This window comes from Seriola aureovittata, chromosome 8, assembly GCF_021018895.1.
Source record: "Seriola aureovittata isolate HTS-2021-v1 ecotype China chromosome 8, ASM2101889v1, whole genome shotgun sequence".
Lineage (NCBI taxonomy): Eukaryota > Metazoa > Chordata > Actinopteri > Carangiformes > Carangidae > Seriola > Seriola aureovittata.
In genome coordinates, this window is record NC_079371.1 from 9,429,226 (window position 1) to 9,450,001 (window position 20,776).

Below are 20,776 nucleotides of genomic sequence, written 5' to 3' on the forward strand. Positions count from 1 at the left end.
AGTAAGAAGCGGAACAAAGAACAGGGAAAGTGTGACTTTGAAGACTGAGCTGGCCTTTTACTTTGTTTCCCCTTGACTTGACATGAGCTGCTGTAGGCAGGGGGACGGGGCACAGGTTGCAACTGGGGCATATCCGGTAGGGCTCTGGTTACAGTACCCCATGACTCTGCGATTTGTTGTTGTTGATGTTTCAAGTAGCCATTCCCCCCACCCCCACCATGTGCCTCAGAAAGGCCCTTCTTTCCATTTTTAAACTCCAGGGTCTATCTGTAGTCGTGGAAACTATGCTACGCCTGCCCTTACCTCATAACCCTTAACTCCACCACTACTACTGCATGCTGGAGAACGCTGTCCAGCATCCGCTGGATCACATGCACGCAATTTGAGAGTCTAGGAATACTGTTGACTTAAGAGTTTTACAGTAGTGCTCTCTTGGCAGTATGGGGGCACTAAACTAGACATATCAATTAAAACACGAGGACAGGGAAATGTGAACCTCAGGAGCCTTGATTTTTATCATTTCTCATCTCACAAACTAGATGATCAACTTGTCAAATCTGCCTCTGTATGTGTGTCAGATATTTCAGCTTAAAATGGTACTTTAGCTGGCTTTCAGTAAGGGACTATTGATTTAATTGTTTGGTCTATAAAATCGTGATTTTTGTGTTCACTGTATTATTATATATGAAAAGGAGAAGCAACCATTAAAGAAACTAAGAAAGTGCAGCTGGTTTTCACTATTTTAGCTTGAAAAATGTTTAACAGTTATCAAAATTGTTATAGATTATTTCTCTGTTGATTGACTAATTATTTCAGTTCTACTTTAAATATTTGTAATGCCAAACTGGCAAAATTACTTAGTCCAAAGACTGAACCTATTACCTGAAAATATTTATTTGCTGGGACATTATGTTTATGTTTTAAGCATAACAACACAGAGTCACTCTGTTCAAAAGAGAAATTCTTTGGCGCTATCCTGCAATGCAGTAAGCAGCTTCAAGCTACAGAGAGATATTCTGGCAGTATCCCAAGCCATCTTTTTTACATGATGTAGCACCTGTCTGCAGCATGGACAGCATGCATGTTAACTGGAGTAACAGAGGTGGAAAGGCATCTCTCTGATGTTGTAGGCTTTTGCATAAAGAGGCAAAGTAAGAGGCAGAAACGTATCTTGCCAGTCGGTAAATAAAAACGTTTGCGCGTGGTTGTTAGAGAAGATGGGAAAAATGTGTTACATGCATGCAACCCACGTACAAACCTGATTCGATGTGTTGATTTAGCCAACACAGCTCCATCCCACTTTGCTGAACTTGGTGGGAGCAGAGCAATGCCTCGCTTTTCCAGAGGCACTGAAGGCGAGGCACTGAAGCACTGAGTGATGGCTTGTTCCAATTAAACATTTTTTCATCTAGAAGTCAGAGTAAGGTGGAATGATAAATTGAGGCATGAATGAGTTCTGTATTCTTTTATGCATTCAGAAATACAGCTAGATCAGGGTCTTGCATGTACAGTTCCTCTTTATTGTAGTAATCTGACACCACACTACTGCAGCTGATCTGCTGTTGCCAGCAGGATGTCACTCTCGACAGGAAATTCCCAGCTTTAATCATGATGCATTTCCAGCAACTAATAGTCCTGGAAAGTTCTCACTGGCAAGTCGTGAAAATGTGAGCTTTTAAATTCTTTTAGTAATCAGACTAGGGATATTTACTGTTCTCTTTATGTGTGTGAAAATTGCTGTTTTTCCATTGACAGTGGTTAGTTTTGTTATGGTAACACAGCTGTATTCATACACATTAAACCCAGCTTTTGTGCTTAGAATAGAAAACATGTACAGGTATCTACTGACAACTTTAGGAATGTCAAAGTGTTTCTTTCCTCCTCAGATGCATCTTTGTGACACTTTATATGAGTCACTCTGTTTACATAAAGCAGGTGATTCCTTGCATTATTATGTAACAGCCTTTTCCTCCAAGTTGGCTTTTGCTGTGGAGGCAGTAATAGATATATTGTCAGTTGACAAGCCCACCACCTTCTCACTCCATTAAGACAACACTTTGAGCATTATTCTGACATCAGATTATGAGCTATGGCAGGTTTTGCATACATACAATTAATAGTGTATCTTTAGTGTGTTGTGTAGGTTGCAGTGAGTGTAGCCTGCTATTAACAGTTTGACTAATGCATTGTGCAGTCAATCATATGTGTAGTAAAATAAAGGGATGTTTTCAAAACACCTTTTCATCTTACTTTTGTTTGTGCTCAAGACAGATTTTGTTCCTTAACGTCTTTTTTCCCATTCTGCAGGATATGAAAAAACAGAAGATGCATCAGAAAAGACATCCTTAGCTGACCAAGAAGATGCCCGAATGATATACCTCAACCAGCCGCAGTTCACCAAGTTTTGCAGCAATCGAGTCAGGTAAGGAGGTGTTGTATTTATGGGAATTAATGAGATACAATGTAATGTATGAAACAATAGAACATTTTTTATTTAAAATGGTTAGGTTAACAGCTAAAGTATGTTGCCATTAAGTTATTATCAAAGACTTTCCTGCAGATCATGATGCACTGGATGGCACATTGTGCTTGGCAGTGGTGGTGCAAGCTCCAGTGTTGGCAAGAGCCCTGCGTAAGGGAACTATTACCCTTTTGTGAGACTAACATTACCACTGCCTGGGTGGTATTTCTATTGAAGCTACTCAGTGTGAACCATGTGAACTTAGTGCAGTACACCAGAGAAATGTTAGGAAATGTAGCACTTGTGATGCTTTAAGTTGGACAAGGTCTCTTTTCGTTCTCTGTCTTTTCTGTTTCTGCAGTGGAACATTTTTTGACTTTAGAAAGAAAGAATATATATCTTTACTAGAATATATACAGATAGATGTATATTTTCTTAACTAACCCTCATATGTCGACATGGTATTCTCTTTTTTTATTTTACTAATACAAATCTTTTCTACAAATGAGCAGTGATTGAATTTTGAATCTTTCATGCAGATTGATTTTTACAGACAAAGGTTTATTTACAGCTACAAATTGGTTGTAAATTATTTGTGAACACTTTACAGGCTCAAAATCATTTTGACACTAATTTGAGTCAATTCTTATTTATGCATTGAGGTGGAAACAAAATTCCATTTACTCTCAATGCACCCACAGTGGTGACTAGGACTAGACTTATATAATGGACTGCTACACTATATCCACATACCTCCAGATTTTGAGTCTGCATTGACAAACCTGCAATATTTCTCCTTACTAACTTGAAACAATCTTACCTGCAGAAGAAAAACTGAATGTGTAGAATGTAAAGACAATATACACTGCAGAGGTTTAACGAACAGCTGATCAGTACAAGATTTGTATAAGGCTTCATTCCAGTCACACAGGCTTGACCTCTATCACTTACGATCCAACATTTCCAGTGTGACTATGTGGGGCAAAGATGCTTTTCCCATGCCACTTTGAATTAAAGTTTTATCTCATATCTGCTTTAAAAATTCACACTCAAAGTTGTATTCTCTCAAGCATTTTGCTGCTGGTGTGAACTGCTGCTATTTTTGACTTGGTAATGGCAACCCAGAGGCTATCAGTACTTTTCATGGTGACCTGCAGCATAACTTGCCACTTTGCCTTTAACCCCACATTAACCTTCAGAGTCACAAGCACAACATTTGAATTAAAGTATGCTTTGACTGTGAAGCTGCTACTTACAGTAAATGTCAGCCTGAGGAGAATTTCCCCATAGTAAGCGAGTCCATTTTAAGTGCTTTTTTGTAACATACGTTGTGGAGCCAACAATTTTCCAACAAATGTTATGAAGAGAAAAAAATTTAAGATACTTGAACTCTACCCTTCTCTGGTCTGACAACAAATTTTACCTTTTAAAAATAATCTTGAATTCAGTATTAGGCAGAGTTGCTTTACAGTTACTCTAGTTGTTCCGCTGTCTGTCATTAGACTAACTGGAAAAGCTATTGAGAGCTACCAGAGAAAACAGAAGCACTATCCTCTTCCTTTTTTGGTTGCACAACGGCAGACGCCCTCCTTTGTGTTGTATATTGAACCTTCAACCTGAGAGTTTGTACCTGGCGGCAGACAGAATTGTAGAGAAAGCAAGGCTTATAGGGAACCAGTCTAAACACTGATGATGTCATTGTTCTATAGCCGTTACATTTTTCAATCGACATTTATTTCATAATGAAAGTTAAAGAAAAAAATGTTTTCTATTGCCGCTTTAAGATGACTTTTGAAGACATGCCCTGTAGTGAAAGAGTGTGCAGTTCAGTGCTTTTGATCTGAGGAGCCGCTGCTGTTATGCAGTGGAGAGGGCTGCTCCACAGGTACGGCCATGACAGCACCCTTAGCCATATGATATTTGATAAGTACCTGCAAGATTTGTATCACCAGCGGTGCGTTAGTCCAGATCCTCCAGCCTGGCCTCTTTATCCTGTTGTTCCTCTTGGAGGAGTTCAGTGCTTTTAGCATTAAAGGTCAGGATTTTTGGGTCAGGCCATCCCCTGTCAAGGAGTATTACTGTTAGCATTCCTACTGCATGAGCAGCTTGAGATGTGTATGTGTTTACACAGACACAGCTATAAACTAAACAGGAATAGTGAATGAAAGTAGCGTATGAATCCAACTGTGCTTATGGCTATGCCATTTGTTAAATCAGCTTCATGTACTGACATGACTAATAAAATTGCGGAATATCTTACTTGCTGCAGTTTGTTTCCTGATATTACCTAACTGTAAGGAAATGAGCGCTTATTCTTCACTATTTTAGGTCTCCTTTTACTTTAATAGTTAGTTATGTGGCGGAAATGTGACATCTACCTATCATTATATGAATTTTACTTTTAGTTTGGTTGAGCTCTTGCAATCAAGACAGAGACATTATTAGCCTGTTTAGAGTACCAGATGGTTGATGGTTGAATTATATTGCATCAGAGAAGTTGAAGTAATATGGCCTTGGCTGTGAAACAGCACCTCTACCTATTTTTAAAAAAAAAAAAAAAAAAAAAAAAAAAATTTGTGACCTTACCAGAGGCAGTCATTAATTCAGAAGGTGATCTGCCCCCACTGAAAAATAAAGCAAAATATCACATTATTTCCATGCAACAGAGCTCATGTTGTTAACATGGAAAACACACAAAATAAGGCTGATAAAATATTTTGGTGGACTGATCTGAATATTGTCACCTGGGTATGACAATAGCTGTCTAATGAATACTTCTGTTCTGACTGTTAGCAAGGATATCCCATATCCCATATTAATCAAATCCAGATTCATTGGCCTTTGATTTGAATTAATATGCAATCTGATAGTGATATTGTGCATAACATACCAGTTTTAATTACGTATAAATATGCAGTAATGAAGAGTAAAGGAAATAAACGTTGGGATGCTTGCAGCACAGTTTTTACAGATATAAATGACAGCAGACACAGTGAGCTGGATGCCAGCTTGCATGTTAATGCCTTTTCAAGCAGCATTTGTTTCAGACCCACCAGTTTTGGATCTGACTATAATGCTTCCAAGTTGTGTCTTTTACATGATTTCAGAAGTTTGAAGTGTTACTGCATTATTTTAGCAGTGAAGTACGCAGCTTGTAGATGACAAAGAGTTGCTCTTTGTCCTTGTAGTTTTTCTGAATGTGGCCAAACATTTGCCTCAGGCCTTGAAGGCAACGGCTTTAGACTGCTCTAAAGATGTAATTTGTTCAAGAGGATTGGTTGCTGTCTCAAAGTGACCTGTGGACACACTAACAGAAGCAAGGTCTGTGAATGGTGAATCTAATCTTATAAGCAGACAAAAATCCCTCACAGGTTTTCTGGCTTTCACCTGCTCTCATCCTCCCTCTGCATCACTACCTGCAGAACATGTCACTGCTCACAACATAGATGCACACACATGTGACTCATGCGTCATAACAGATCGGCACCCTTGCTGTAGTATCATGTGTAAGGATTGCTGTGGAGTGTGTATTCAGCTGTACTGTTTGCTGGCAAATGTGGTTGTAATGTAAAGAGGATTAATCCTGTGGTAAACAAGAGCGGCTGTATAAACTATTTTACTGGTGTGTAACCATGAAATAATGAAACAGCGTGTCTTGTGTGGAAAACAAGGGACAATTGAGATACTCATAGACATGGACACAAACACAGGACCCACATGCACATTCACTACACAAAAATTTGTCTGGGTAGAGCATCTTAATTTGTCTTATTCACCTAACAGCATCAACTACACATTTCACTAAGTGGTATTCACATCGTCCTCAAATTACTGGGTGGCTTTTTAAATCAAATTTGAGCTTCTCATTACAATGGCATAACATAATTAAATACTAAACTGTGCACATGATACTAAAGGTTATCAACAGTTACCTGGTGAGTATGCAGTGTTACAACAACAGATACAGACACATCTTGAAAGGATATTAAACCGGAAGTCGTTCATTCATAAAGGTTACTGGTCTAACCAGCTGTATGTGTGCAGTTGTGTTTACATAGAAAATAAGCTGGACAAGGAGATGTTATATAACCACCTGTCGTACCATGCAGTCACCATTTAGAAATTCTGTTTCGATATAGCATAAACAACAATCTGATTCATGCAAAGCTTCTGCAAATGGCTGGATCTATCTCAGTTGATTTGGTACTGTGTACTGTGTGCGACTTGTATAAGCTTTGTGGCTAGGCGAATGGCCTTGGTTGATTTAGCACCTGTTTGCCTTCTGGTTGAAGAATGCAACACAAGTTAATAGTTGCGTCACTTTTTTGTATGTTTGCTCTATTTTATCTGTTTTTGTTGATGTGAAATTTCAGTATGAAAAGCTTCTGATGAACTGTAATTTATAAGTGATAGGGAAGAAATTGTTTAGATAGACTTATAGTATTTTTATCAATTCCCTACTCTACTTTTGTTTACATCAAGCACACATTTATAAGCAATAACAGACCTATTTTCAATGAGGATCAGTTCAGAAACGCAAAAATGCGTACTTTATTATTATTCGTATGGTCAAAAATATTGATTAGCCTCTTAAATAAATGGAAACCCTGTATATTACACAAGTTTTTTTTCCCAAATACCCAAAAGGTCAAACCAAATTTTGGTAAGGATAAAATTGCAGCACCGAAACAACTTGTACAAATTACATGACATTGTTTTTTAACCCTTGAGCTGGAAGAATGAATTTTTATTTAAAAGTGCCACTCAGGGGCGTCATGTAGCGTAGTGGTCTAAGCAGGCGCCCCATGTGTAGAGGCTACAGTCCTCGCTGCAGTTGGCCTCGGTTCGAATCCCGCATCGGACGGCCTTTCGCTGCATGTCATTCCCCCTCTCCCTGTTTCCTGTCACTCTCCACTATACTGTCCATTAAAGGCATAAAAAGCCCAAAAATATACTTTAAAAAAAAAAAAAAGTGCCACTCAGATTTGTGAATGGAATCAGGTCTGTTTTAATAGCAGACTTATTACCTGATGGCTCTCCTCAAGGTTTGCAAGGAATGATAGGGGAAAAAAAACTTTGATTGTAATCAGTATCATATTACTCATTTTGCAATATATGTGTAGTGACACTACAGTATTTACTAATACTTATAAATGTTTAAATATCGTGTGGGTAGGCTGGTGGTTCATGTGGTTTTTGGGTGTTTCAATGTTTAGAATAGAGGTGTCAGTAGGCGTGGCTGAACACTGTTCAGTTGTTTAACTTGCACAAATTGAGTTTCAACGTACAAGACAACCAAATATTTGACGTCAAACTTTTGTACTGTGGTGAAAATGTTGATAGATAGTGTTAAAGATTTTTCTGATCAGTGCTGCATGGATAATAATCTGGATAATTTTGAACAACTGGAGGAAATGCTCCTCTCATATTGTCTTCATTCTCAGGGCACTGTTAGGAAATAAAATGTAAGATCCATAATCACCCATTAAGGAGAGTGTTAAATAAGCTCTTTATCTTGCCTCACCTCTGTGGAACAAGTTATACAGTTTAAAATTGTAAAGAGAGTAGGACACTGCATGCTTTACAGTTCTCTCCCCATGAGTTAAGACCGAAGAGTGAAGAAAATAAAGTGATAAGCAGAAACATAAGATGACAAATGCACTGAAAGAGAGGAATGATAGAGCCAAGGTTTTTAGGTTAACCTGCTTGAGAGCTTCCCAGCCACTATTTCTTTGTATCTTAACGGATAGATTGAAGCTGTAGTTATGCATTAGCACTACCACCCATTACAAATGTGAATGTACTCATGGTATTGTTATGGCAAAGTGTTTCACAATAGAAATGGTCTAGAATGAAAAGGAAAAAGAAAAGCGTCTGTCTGGTTTTCCTAAAGTGTTCTTTTGGAAATTGCAGAAATACTGCAAGTGAAAATAATAACATTAATAATAATATATGTCCTCCTGCACACCTGATCCTCTCTCACTGACACACAAAAAGATGCATATACTTTCTTCTTGTTCCGCATCCTTGTAATTACTTATCTCACTCAACTGTTTATTGGCTTTTCAGTTTATGACGGCAAACTTCCTGGTGTGATGATGATGCACTATAAAAATAAAGAGCTAACACATATCAAATGCCACAGTAGCTCCAGCCCTAATTACTATACTCTTTCCATGCAATGTTCTTGCTGCCTGTGTATGGAATTGTTAGTTATTAGGTTGTTTGGCTTGTGGGTTGATTTGTTTTTATTTTTTGTCCTGTGTTTCCATGCTGTTTATCTTTCAGCTCCAAAATTTGCTAAATGCATGTAGGGCCTGTAAAAATATCCACGCAGATATAACTTAATGTCCTGCCTTAACACCCGGGAGAGAAAAGTTCAGATGAGTGACTGGAAACCCTGGACAAAAAAACAATGTTTGAAAACACAAAATTACCGGTAGGAAGTTGCAAAGAGGGATATTCAGACCACATGAATTCAGCCATATTTTAATGCTATAAATCCGGTGGTTAAATTTTACAATTTCAAATTGTTACCTCCTCCTCCTTAACAGATGATCCAGAGATTATGATTTTTTTCTTGTGACTGAAATGAGTAGACTAGACTAAAGACTAGACTTTGTTGAATGAAACAAAGCTGGTCCATTCTTGACCCTTGTTGTGACAGGGCTCTTCATCATGCTCCTCTGTGAGGCTGGTAGTACATTGTACTGCTGTCAGAACAATGCCTTGCTCTTACTCACTTGCTTTCACTCTGTCCCAGACAGCTCCACTGTACCAGGCAGTCGTGATGACTGTGAACGTAAAACTTTTTTTAATCAACTCAATTCAGTGCTAGCCCACTTTTCCATTACTTTACATTGTGCTTGTGGATGTGCTATAAGTGAAAAATGCACCTGTCAAATAAAATTCAGTCGAACAATAATAAAACAGTGGCATCACTAATGTTAACCTCCATATGCTTTGCCCCTTTAGATGAGTTGGAGGCTATACTCCCTGATATTCTGCTTGTATATGTGTGACGGCTTTTGTGTGCGCGTGAGTAAGCAAAGCACTGCCAGCGGCTTGGCATACATCATGGCATATATCTTCTCCCAAAGTGGCTGTTCTGACTGGCCCTTTAATGCAGCTGTAAATCAGACTGCTGGTGGTCTGATTGGGGGGCTGTTGAAAGCTCCACCAGCCTCAGAATACCGGCATCACCCCCCCAATCCCACTGTAGCACAGGCAACATAGCTCACTCTTTACATCCCCCTCTGTCAGTTCCCTTCTTCCTCCTAATTATTCTTTATGATCATTGCGTCCACCAGTCTCTGGTGTTCATCAGTCTCACACACAAACACAGACACTCCTGTGTCTGCAACAAAGAGGAGCTTGTAGAATAGATGGACTGTCAGGCAAGGAAATTATTGTTTTCAATATGTTTGAATGGCTGGGTTAGATAACACAGAGTCTGAACCAGGTGATTTTCAGATTCATTTTTATGTGCATCTTTTAATGTCAATATCATAAAAATGTACTCACCAGATTTTGATAACTAACCATTTTATTTTTCTCTTGTGTCCTCTCTTGCTTCCTCCTCCGCCTATCGCATTGTTTGCTGCTGGATCCGGTCTTCAGCACAGCCAAATATAATTTCCTCACCTTCCTTCCCCGGTTCCTCTACTCACAGTTCAGGAGGGCAGCCAACGCCTTCTTTCTCTTCATTGCACTCTTGCAGGTAAGATGTGGTGTGTTGCTGCTGTTTCTCTGCTTCTGTGACATAGATTCAAATACAAAGATATCTTGCAAACTACCTATTAATATTAAATCTCTGCTCTTCTCAGCCTCGGTTTTTGCTTTGTTCCCATTGCTGTGCTAGTGGTCTGCTTTTTTACTGTTTGCCATAACCTAGACACCATTTCCAAAGGTCATATCTGTAATTTCATATGCACTCAGACAAGTTCACACACACACACACACACACACACACACACACACACACACACACACACACACACACACACACACACACACACACACATACACACACACACACACAGTACTTTATATATCCTGATAATGAATAATACATGTAATACTACGTGTGCCTCCTTTAAAAGCAAACTAGATGTGCCTGGCCTTGGAAATATATAGGGTGCTGTGGATGGCTGTAATTCGGTCCATTACTGTACCCATACCACTACGGTGCAGTACAGAAACTGCATTGGACTCAGGCAACACACACACATAGTCAAATTGATTTAGAGCCACAGGTAGAATAGTAGGGGTGATGTGAAAATCTTTAGCATTAAATTTGATAAAGAAATAAGCTTCTCCTGGGCAGAGTGTCAGTGTCCAGCTGATTATCAGCTCCTTTGATTACTGCCCAACTTCAACCAAAGATCTCAGCACTAGCAATTCAGTGCTTTGCCTGTATAGGTCATCATTAATCCCTTTTAAGAACACTCAAAGCCTCAACCACCAATCATTACTACATGATTCAAAAGGAGGTTAGGGTTGTCTCAGGTGTTCAAAGCTTAGCAGATAAAGTTAAATAATGGTGAGAGGGAAGGCTGCCTTTACTTATATTCACGTTGAAAGACTACCCCACATTAATGAGAGATTTGAGGTTGGGAAAGTGTCCAAATGGGACCTAGGAGCATGACGACTCAGGAGGCACATATATAAGTAAAGAGGGTTCATTTATAGAAAAACAAGGATACAAAAATTCAAGCAGGCAAACAAAATACAAAGGGTCAGGCTGAAGCAAAATCCAGAAAACACAGGCAAGGTCAAAAACACGATCAGGATCAAAGAGGCAGGCAAAGATCAGAGCGCTGGAAAGCTAAGGCACATGGCACAAAGACAATCTGGCAGAGAGCAACTGGAAACGGACGGGTTATATATACTAGCTAATGAGGGAACGGGGAACAGACGAACAGGGAAGAGGAGGTCAGGTGATTCTGCTGGCGGGAAAGGCAGGCGGGTAGGAGTGGCAGTGTCTGAAATGGCAGCAAAATTAGAACATGTATGCACAAACAGCTGGACTGAATGGATGAAAGGATGAATGAGCAGACTGAAACTCAAAACCATGACAGGAAAGGGCTCTATCCAGGGCCCTTGAAAAGCAGCAAGCAGCATTACCTGCCCTGTTGATTTTCTGACCTTGAATAAAACATCTATGCAGATGAGGAAGAGAGAAGATCTATTTCATTCAAGTTTCCTTCGAGCAGTGTCACAGTGACTGTCTCCTGTGGCCCGGTCCTGGCTTTAATTACACTGGTATTTGCCTGTTAATTTAAAATGGATGAAAAAAGTTTGGAGTTTGTGTTCATTTTTGAGTCCATTGAATGCTGTTTACTGTACAGAATTTGAGATGGTGGCAGTGATTGAAAGGTCTGGAACCGGGCTAATAAAGCATAGCTCTTTGACACTGTTGATGACACTGACAACTGTGTACCTGTTTATTTGACAAGAATATCCACGATTCTCAATCAAAAACCATTTCAAACTTGCAAATGAAAACAGTGTATAGTGTAGTCGCTATCATAAAGTATCTGGAAATTGTAAAGTCGGCTTCTGCTTAAGTCTTCCCTGTTGTGTCTTTCAGCAAATCCCAGATGTGTCTCCCACTGGTCGCTGGACCACACTGGTGCCGCTGCTCTTCATCTTGGTGGTGGCTGCTGTTAAGGAGTTCATTGAGGATTTGGTAAGATAGGCTCAATTTATATTTGATACAAGTCATGGTGTTAGATTTTCTCTTTCTTTTGACTTGTGTATTTGTCATACTACGTTTTTCTAAAAGTGATATTACCTGAGAGCCTTCTTCTGGGTTAGAAAAACCTCAGTCCTGCAGGCGATAAGACATGCACCCAAACTCAGGCAGACAACAAGTACGAAAAGGCAATCAACAAACTTTTGAAGGCCCAGTTTGCAACTTGTTTAAAATAACTCATCAATGACTACAGACAGCGTACACACATTTACTGTCTTTTATCCTTAATTTGTTTCCCATGTTACAGTGCAAATATGAAATAGTTTAGTATGCCACCAATCAATTAGTTGTAATTAACACCTATCAAAGAAAAAGTGCCTGAGTAAATGAAGTTCATCAACTTCATAAAATGAAATTAAATGTTTTGTGAACTGTTGTATTTGTTAAGTAGGTCACTCATCCTCTCCTCAGACGACATACTTTTACTTGAAGAGACCGTCCCCCTGTAGAGAGCGTGGTCTTTTGTTTTGTATTACTGTACAGTATGTCCTCTGAGTGCTGTTCCCTGTGGAGCAGAGAGGAGGCAGTGATGGTTATATGACCACAGCAGGAGACTCCTCGACATATAGACACACCATGCCACAGAGACATGCATACACACACACACACACACTGATTTCACAGAGGTCACAGCTGTGCCTACTGCACCCGGAGTACTCACTCAGTCAATTAACCTAGATGCTGAATGCTCATGCACAAAGGCAGATAGTATTAACAAAACAAAACAACTGTTTGCCCCCGAGCAAGTCTGAGCTGTTATACAGATGCTGGAAAAAAGACAATTTATTCAGTATGATTTCAGGATTATTTTTGCTTTGGTTAAATCTTTTTATTGTGTCTTGTTTGCTGTGAAGTTAAAGGCTGCAAAATGTCCACACTTAATTCACTCAAGTCTTTCTGAACTAAGTGAGGGAATGTTGAATTCTACTGTATTGCAGTGACCCTGCAATGCGATCCTCTATGCAGGTCCCAGTGGACAGTTACTCTATACTATTAGCTTCTGTCTTGTGCTGAAGGCACCAGCGCAGCACTTTTTCCCCCAGCCTGTTGTGAAAAACATGGGAACGAAGTGGTGATGACTCTGTCTTTATTGCTGAAGGTCACCTGCAGACACGTCTGTTCCCTGTACTGCGCTGTCCCTCACAAGTTGACCTGCCAGGGCAACATCGACCCCTAACTTCATGAATCATGCACTATGGACACACACTGTACAGCATGTGTCTTACCTTGTTGCTGGCTGTCTCTGCTGCAGCACACTCTGGCCCTTTGTTCTGGGTAGCTCAGCTAACTTTCACCTGAAAATATAACCATCTGAAATGCAATAATACGCATTACAAGCAGCAGTGCATTTCAAAATACTTTATCATGCCTTTTTACACAGTAACACTGTTTCTTAACACTCAAACTGAAATGGAAACAGCAGTTGCAATCACAAACTGTTTCAACAGTTTGTGATTGCCGTTGTGTGGTTAAACCACCTTGCTCACTGCTCACTGTCTCATTATTATATATTATATTGAAGCCATATTAGCAGGTTAATCAATGTAACATTGCAGATGCTCTACCCTTTTATCTCTCGCTGCTTTCATTTTTTCCTCTGCTATGGCTGAAGTCTACAGAGACCTGATACTGCAGTCTTTATGCATACCCTCTGTACGCTACTCGCTCTCCACTGCACTGTGATTACACACATCATCTAAATACAGTACATCTCCTTTCCTTCATGTCCATTGGGACAGAAGGAGCAAGACGGGCAGAGACAGAGAGAGAAGGGCAAAAGGCAGGAAAAGTTGTTGATATAAATACAGTTGGACTGTTACTGCACGTTTATGTGGAGTCGAGGAGGATCTGTACAGCGAGAGCAGTGAGCTTTGTAGAGGTCTCTACTAGCAAACTTTTTTCTGGACACGGCACATGGTGAAAGGCTGAAGTCACGTGACACAGACAACCTATTCATTAGACACTACAGCATGCTGCAGGGATATTAAATCGAATTTGATTCAACTGGAGCCTGAAGGGTGGGGAGTGGACGGCAGAGAGAAAAAAACAGTGGAAGTATAAGAAACAGACGCACTGGAATATAAAATCACAGAGAGATGGACCTGAAAGAGCAGATGGAACAAAAGTGCAAGAGGTCTGTGAGGATTCTCAGTCATCCAGGTCATGATATTTCTAAGAGCTATGTGAAAGCAACTGGACTTGCTTGAGGTTCTTGAAGACGTTTCACCTCTCCTCCATAAGGCTTCTTCAGTTCTGACAGTAAAAATAACAAAGCCTTTAGAGCAGATTCAGTCTATTTGATGCTTTAAAATGGTTTGAGAGGGACTATACACTTACAGGTTGATATAACTGGGTTATAACAGCTGTAGCATTAGACAGTTGTTTTTCTGTGACTGTAAGGATGCTACAGGTCATTGGAGAAATCTGGCCAAGGAGAGCGAATACGTCTCTCCTCTATTAGCATGTATTGATGCAAGCTACTTCACCTTCAGCTGTTCTGGCTTCCCAGTGAGCAGCTGGAAGACTTTTTTTTCTTTCTCCTGAAACGTATAGTAGAGTATTTCAAATTACCCAAATTAGTTTTAAATTACATTAGAATTAGACTAAATTCGAGTAGATCTTCAGAGTAAATAGATTATTAGCGGCGATGTGAGTGGATATGTCCTCTCCTCGCTAATCAAGTACTGCGCACGTTGCTTTTAGGAGCTAGATTTTAAAAACACAGTGATTATTTATGTGTGACGGACTCAGCAACACATCATTACTCAGCGTGATGCTAGTTGACAGGCTGTCCCTTGGAATCAGCTGTTGAAGTCACAGTTGATTGCATGACTGTTCAGCAGACAAGAAGGACATGGGGGGATTTAATACTGCTGATCTGGATTTTGATGTGGTGTCACCGAGCACACAGTATAGTTTGTTTAGCCTGTAAGTACATGGTACCTCACTGTAAAATACTGTGTATGCTGCTTGACTTAACTGTATTAGAGGTATGAAGTCACAAAACAGTTTTATATGCAGAAAACTGTAGGTAGCAACAAAAAAATGAAAAAATGAGACATGCATTTGAACATTTATGCCAACCTGTGTAACATTTTTGGTAATTAATTAATTTCATAAATCATTTTTTCATATTTATTTCAAGTTATTATTTTCTACCTAATTAAGCATATTAAAAGATGAACTGCAATCTGTGATCATCATCAGCAGTTGTTGTCATGGAATTGTAGATGATCTTGTCCATGTTGGCTTAAAACCTGAGGTACAAATAAAGCTGAAGATTAACGTTACTAGGATTTGGGATTCTCATTGTGGACGCCGACTCAAAATGTCTATGCTGGCATGTTACTGTAGGCATGACTTCAGTGCCATAATCTATGAAATGAGTCTGTGCAAAGATTGTGTCGTCGTAGTGAGAATATTCACAGCCACGGTGCAGTCGGCGCAAAAGGTGTTATCTTTCTTCAGCTTGTAACTGCAGACTCAAATCGGTCCATCTCCCTCTCTCACTGTAGTAAGAAGTGCGATACAGTGTCAACTTCTTCAGGCCATTTCCTCCTATCGAATCAGAAGTGGAGGCTCTTGTAATACAGGAGAGTTAGTCTTTGTGCGATTAGTTTGTTTTCTCTCTTGTTTGTTTATAAGACTTCACATCACATTCATTTCTCTCTCAGGGATAGTGCTGCTCCAGGGCAATACCTGGGGATTAAATATATTTTAATTTAATTAATGTATATCAGAGAATAATGTGTGTGTAATGTAAATATCTTTTGTTTTTCTTTACAGAAACGTCACAATGCGGACAGTGTTGTCAACAAAAAGGAATGTCAAGGTATTGAAAACCATTTCTTAACTAGGTTTTCAAATGGGAAAACCAATGTGTTGTTAGTTTAACTAAAGAACTTACTACTGTATTTAGATTTAAAAACCTCTGCTTTGTAACATAGCTAAACACCATGATACCAGTTTGTGACGTATTTTCTAACCGCTGTTTTCTGTCTGTCTCCATCTTTTATTCTTCTTTTCTTTGTCTCTTTTACTTTCCCTTTCTCTCTTACTATAACTTCTCCCTTCTCCTTCATCACTGACAACAGTACTGAGGAATGGTGCCTGGGAAATTGTGCACTGGGAGAAGGTATGTACGAACAGTGTGTCACTAATGGTCATTTGAACCAGTTCACATTTTATGCATCTGGAGCAGAAAACAGATCATTCATTCTACCAGTTCCACTGTCTATTGTGCTGTTGTCAATTAGAGAAATATCACACATACTTTATACACACACTCATACACCCTCTGACCCCTCTAGAATCCAGCTACTAATTAATCCAGTGTTTCCGTGTGGACGGTCATTACATGGCAATGCTAGAGGACAAAGAGCAGCTTCCTCTCTTCCCTCATAATGAAACAGTTTTATTACTGTGGCTGGAATGATTTAGCTAAAAGCAGAGGGTGTGGAGAAAAAGCACCAGGCAGTGCAGAAATGAGGTAGATTTTTACTGTTTGATAATTGGCAATACTGCCTCATCCATTAGAAGGTACATTCAGCATGTAGCAGTGCAATATAAGCTGAATGTTTCTTCCTGCTCTCTGGGATATGAGACAGGCAAGGAAAATTGATTTATTACATTAAGTTTTTGTTGATTTGTTCTTGTGAAGTAAATTAACAGCAGGACATGTGTCTGTGTAAACGTGTCGCCATCACAACTCCTGGACTCCTAGCTGCACACTCTTATTATTACTGTGATAGAAATTTAATACATTAATATGAGAACAAAATAGACAGATAGATTGATGGGAGGATGCTCCAGTTATTTAATAAAACTCAGTTACATAACACTTGAGACACAATACACAACATAAAAACATGCTAAAATAACATGTTGGAGCGTTACAGATTCTGAAGGGCGGGGCTAAGAGTGTATGTATGATTAGACTGACTATTAAATGCCTTGTCTGAAGCAGTGATACGGAAGCACAGCATTCCTGTAACTAAGATATTCCCTAACAAAATATTTGAGTCATGCATTGACTTGGTTCCTGCACGAAGAAAATCACTGTGTTACTTGCTGCTCTGTGAATGTTCGTCCCCTTTATACACATAGAAATCTTCTCTAAAAAACCAAAGTTTAAATAATTAATGCTTCTTACATCTTTATCATGCATATTGTAAAAGCGGCTTCTCCCCTAGATTTCTATTTGGTCTCCAAGTTCCTTTAAGAAGAAATTCTTCCAGGACAGCTTGAATAATATCGAGATCATAATTATTCATAACGAGGCCGTCTTCATGGTTTTGGGTGCAAAATTGTTTTGCTATGGTTCATGCATTTTCTGTAATCCTGTTTTTTTCAGCTGTAATAGATTTTTTTTTTTTATTGTGTGAAACTAAATGTTTGAGTGTTGCTGACTTACCATGCTTTCTCAGAATTAAATGTGTTAACTAAAGTCTTCATGTACTCACATGGTAACTGTGATGTGAGTGACATAATAAACCAGAGTTTTTTTTAAACCTAAAGTTTAGCTTTTATTCTCTAATTGATGGCTACTTTTTGTTCTTACTGCCACTGATCAGAATTCTTTAAATGTAATTTATTTTCTTCACAACATCAGTGGCTAAAAAAGAGGGATTAAATTAAATAGGTTATTTGTGCAGCCATGATGAGCATGTTGTTTTATTTCTAACCAGTTGTTAGGATTGAAAAAGTTAATAAACACATTTTTTTGTGAAGTTGGTGAATGATGGAATCTGCTGAGTGGCTGCACTTGTTATGCAAAGTTCAGCAGTAATGGGAGAAAACCCCCAGCTGTTTCTTCACCGTGTCTTCTCATCAGTATTGTACTGCTTTAATGTACTTACCTTTTATCTTTCCAGCTGTGCATTTTTACTCCTGATATTAAACTCATGTTTCCTTTGATGCTGTTTTATAGGCAGTGCGCAGCAGTAAACAGTTTATTTTCACAGGTTGAAGTGGGCGATGTTTTTAGAGTAAATGGCAGTGATTTCGTTCCCGCGGATGCTGTCATTTTATCGTCCAGGTATAGGAGTCCACCCTGCTGCCAGACTGTGGGGAACATCTCCTCTTCTACTTTTCTTCTTCTTGCTCTCTCAGCTCTCCCTAAAGAAGTGATGGGTAGATGATAACTAGAGCCACTATTGTCAAAGTGGCTGAAAACTCCTGCATTTAAAAATCTGAATTTGAAATTTGGTTTTCTAAAAGGATGCAATGCTATGAATCTTCATGTAACACCCATCATTTCTGTAGGTGGGACAGTGGTAATGTGATTTTTGGAATTAGAATTAGAATTGACCAGTCATGTCAACATAAACCTGCCTACCCACTTCACCTTTTCAAAAACCATTTGAATCTGCTGTGGATGGGGATTTGTAGCCTAGAATGATTCTCTGACCCCCTTTGAACATTTTTGTTCAAATTTAGTACAGAATTGTGTTCATATTTCTCCAAAATGCTGATTGGGAAGTCTTAATTGAATTAAAGATTCTTTTCTTTTGGCTCTCCATTCAGTCATTTCTCATGTCCTGCTTTACCATTTGTTATTATTATTATTATTTTTTTTTGTTTACCAGCAGGTTCACAGCAATACGTATTTTTCTAAATGGTTTTGTGAAAAGGAGAACAGATGACCAACCATACCCTCTGATCATACAGAACTGATCATTATGCTCTTCTCATCTCCCTTAAACTGAAACAGTTGTCTCTCTCCCCTTGTGTTTGCTGTTTATTTGTTTGTCTGTGGTTCATTTCTTTTATCCTCCATCCCTCCTTTTTCTTTTTCTCTTTCTCATCCTCTCCTCCTTTGCCCCTGTGCAAACAACTGCCACACTTTCTCTCTCTCACCCCCTGCTGGTTCGTGGTTGGTAATATCAGGTGGCTGTTGGGGAAGTAGTCAGAGCTGCAAATGGGGATCACCTTCCGGCTGACCTCGTCATTCTGTCATCCAGGTCAGGAAACCAGCAACATTACCAACAAAACAGCGGTGGGAGAGATGGGGGCTGTGTGTGTACCAACTGGGACAAGACAGCTCTTCTGTCACTCCTGACACAAATAAGAAATATTTTATTTTCCACACTTGAGGAATGAAGGGGCCTGTGATTATTCTGGCAACGACATCGAAGCGCCACAGTCAATAAACACCATGTTTCATTCATTTTTCTACTTCTCCTCTACATTGTCATTTGGCAGCCATAATATTGGCCGTTTATACAGTCATTGTGTTGTGTTTTGTTTTACAACATAACATGCACAGTAAACCCTTCTCAATGTTGTTGAGGCTGAAACCTCTAACACTGCTAAGAGTGAATGGAGACATAAAGTGTTATAGCACAGGAGCACATGCTCCTTCTTTGAGATACTTTTTTGTTCGGGTGTGAATATATTTTCCCTGACCTTGCATGGCTTGTATGGCACGCTGAATGCCACAATTTTATTTAATGTGACATTTTGCATGAAGGTGAAAACCATCTTGGAATTATGCTTTGGCTAACTTTCCACAACAGGTTATTGCCATTTGAGCAACTCTAAATGTAGTTCAGTAATTCACTATCAGTATTGAAGCGGTATTTCTCTGTTTTCTTAATTCATTCCATTTAACATAACTCTCATTCACTGGTTAATTGAAGCAGAGTCCAAATCTCTCATTGATTGTGGTTGGGCTTCAGTGTCAAAATCTCTTTTTGAGTTTCCCTTCCACCTTGTGTGTGTTTGGACCAGCTTACAGTATGAATAAATCACTCTGTTAAGAGAGTAGCTAATCAGCGATCCAGCTCACCTTAAGCACCGGCATGCTCTAACTCTCTGTCCCTGTGCCCAGAGTCTGTCAGAGGCCCATTTGTCTGCTCTGTTTGTTGTGCTCGGCATGCCTGCTTGCTCATATCACCCCACTTTAGTGTTTTCTCTCTCCACTCTGTCCCCTTTGCAGTACATTTTAGCTTTTCTTAAAAGTTAAACTCAGGGGTAGCGGCAAACAAAGATGGTATGTCTGCCCTAAGGATATGTACTGTACATTAAATGGGCAACTTCCACTCAGTAACACTTTGTTGTAAAGTTTTGTGCTCCTGAGTGACCTTAAGGCTGACATGCAGCATCTATGTTTGCAGTGCTCTAGTCTTATGCTCTTGTTCTGTTGTAGACACTTTTCCTATCAGATTTAGTTTATAAGTGATTGTAACAAATTTCATTGAAAGTGATAAATTATTTCTGGCAAATAATCAGTAATTCAGCTTTAGTGTTAGACTATATTTTATTAAATCATAAACATATAAAATAATGATCAACTGACGTTAGACAAACTGTAATATATGACTGAAAAACACTTTACTTTTGTCATATTATATTACTATTCCAAATGTCTATTTCCTTTCCCTCCACAACAGTGAACCACAGGGTATGTGCTACATTGAAACGTCTAACTTGGATGGAGAAACAAACCTTAAAATCAGACAGGTGATTTTCTTTTTTTTTATTCTTTATTGTGCACAAAATGAGAACTAAGAGGCAAGTTTGCAACACCAGTGAAATGAATGGAAAACAAAAACAAC

General features: G+C 39.2%; 1 protein-coding gene across 4 annotated transcripts in view; it reads left to right on the plus strand.

Moving 5' to 3' along the window:
• Positions 1-20,776, plus strand: part of atp8a1 (ATPase phospholipid transporting 8A1) — a 103,768-nt gene that overhangs the window by 14,313 nt on the left and 68,679 nt on the right. For 2 of the 4 annotated variants that reach the window (XM_056383602.1, XM_056383604.1), the window contains exons 2-8: positions 2,308-2,422; positions 10,082-10,181; positions 12,054-12,152; positions 16,005-16,050; positions 16,313-16,353; positions 18,182-18,255; positions 20,612-20,681. In XM_056383602.1, coding sequence (XP_056239577.1) covers positions 2,308-2,422; positions 10,082-10,181; positions 12,054-12,152; positions 16,005-16,050; positions 16,313-16,353; positions 18,182-18,255; positions 20,612-20,681 — 545 coding nt within the window. Of the gene's footprint in view, positions 1-2,307; positions 2,423-10,081; positions 10,182-12,053; positions 12,153-16,004; positions 16,051-16,312; positions 16,354-18,181; positions 18,256-19,106; positions 19,181-20,611; positions 20,682-20,776 lie in introns of all 4 variants that reach the window. The other 2 variants (XM_056383599.1, XM_056383603.1) reach the window with 1 other exon arrangement.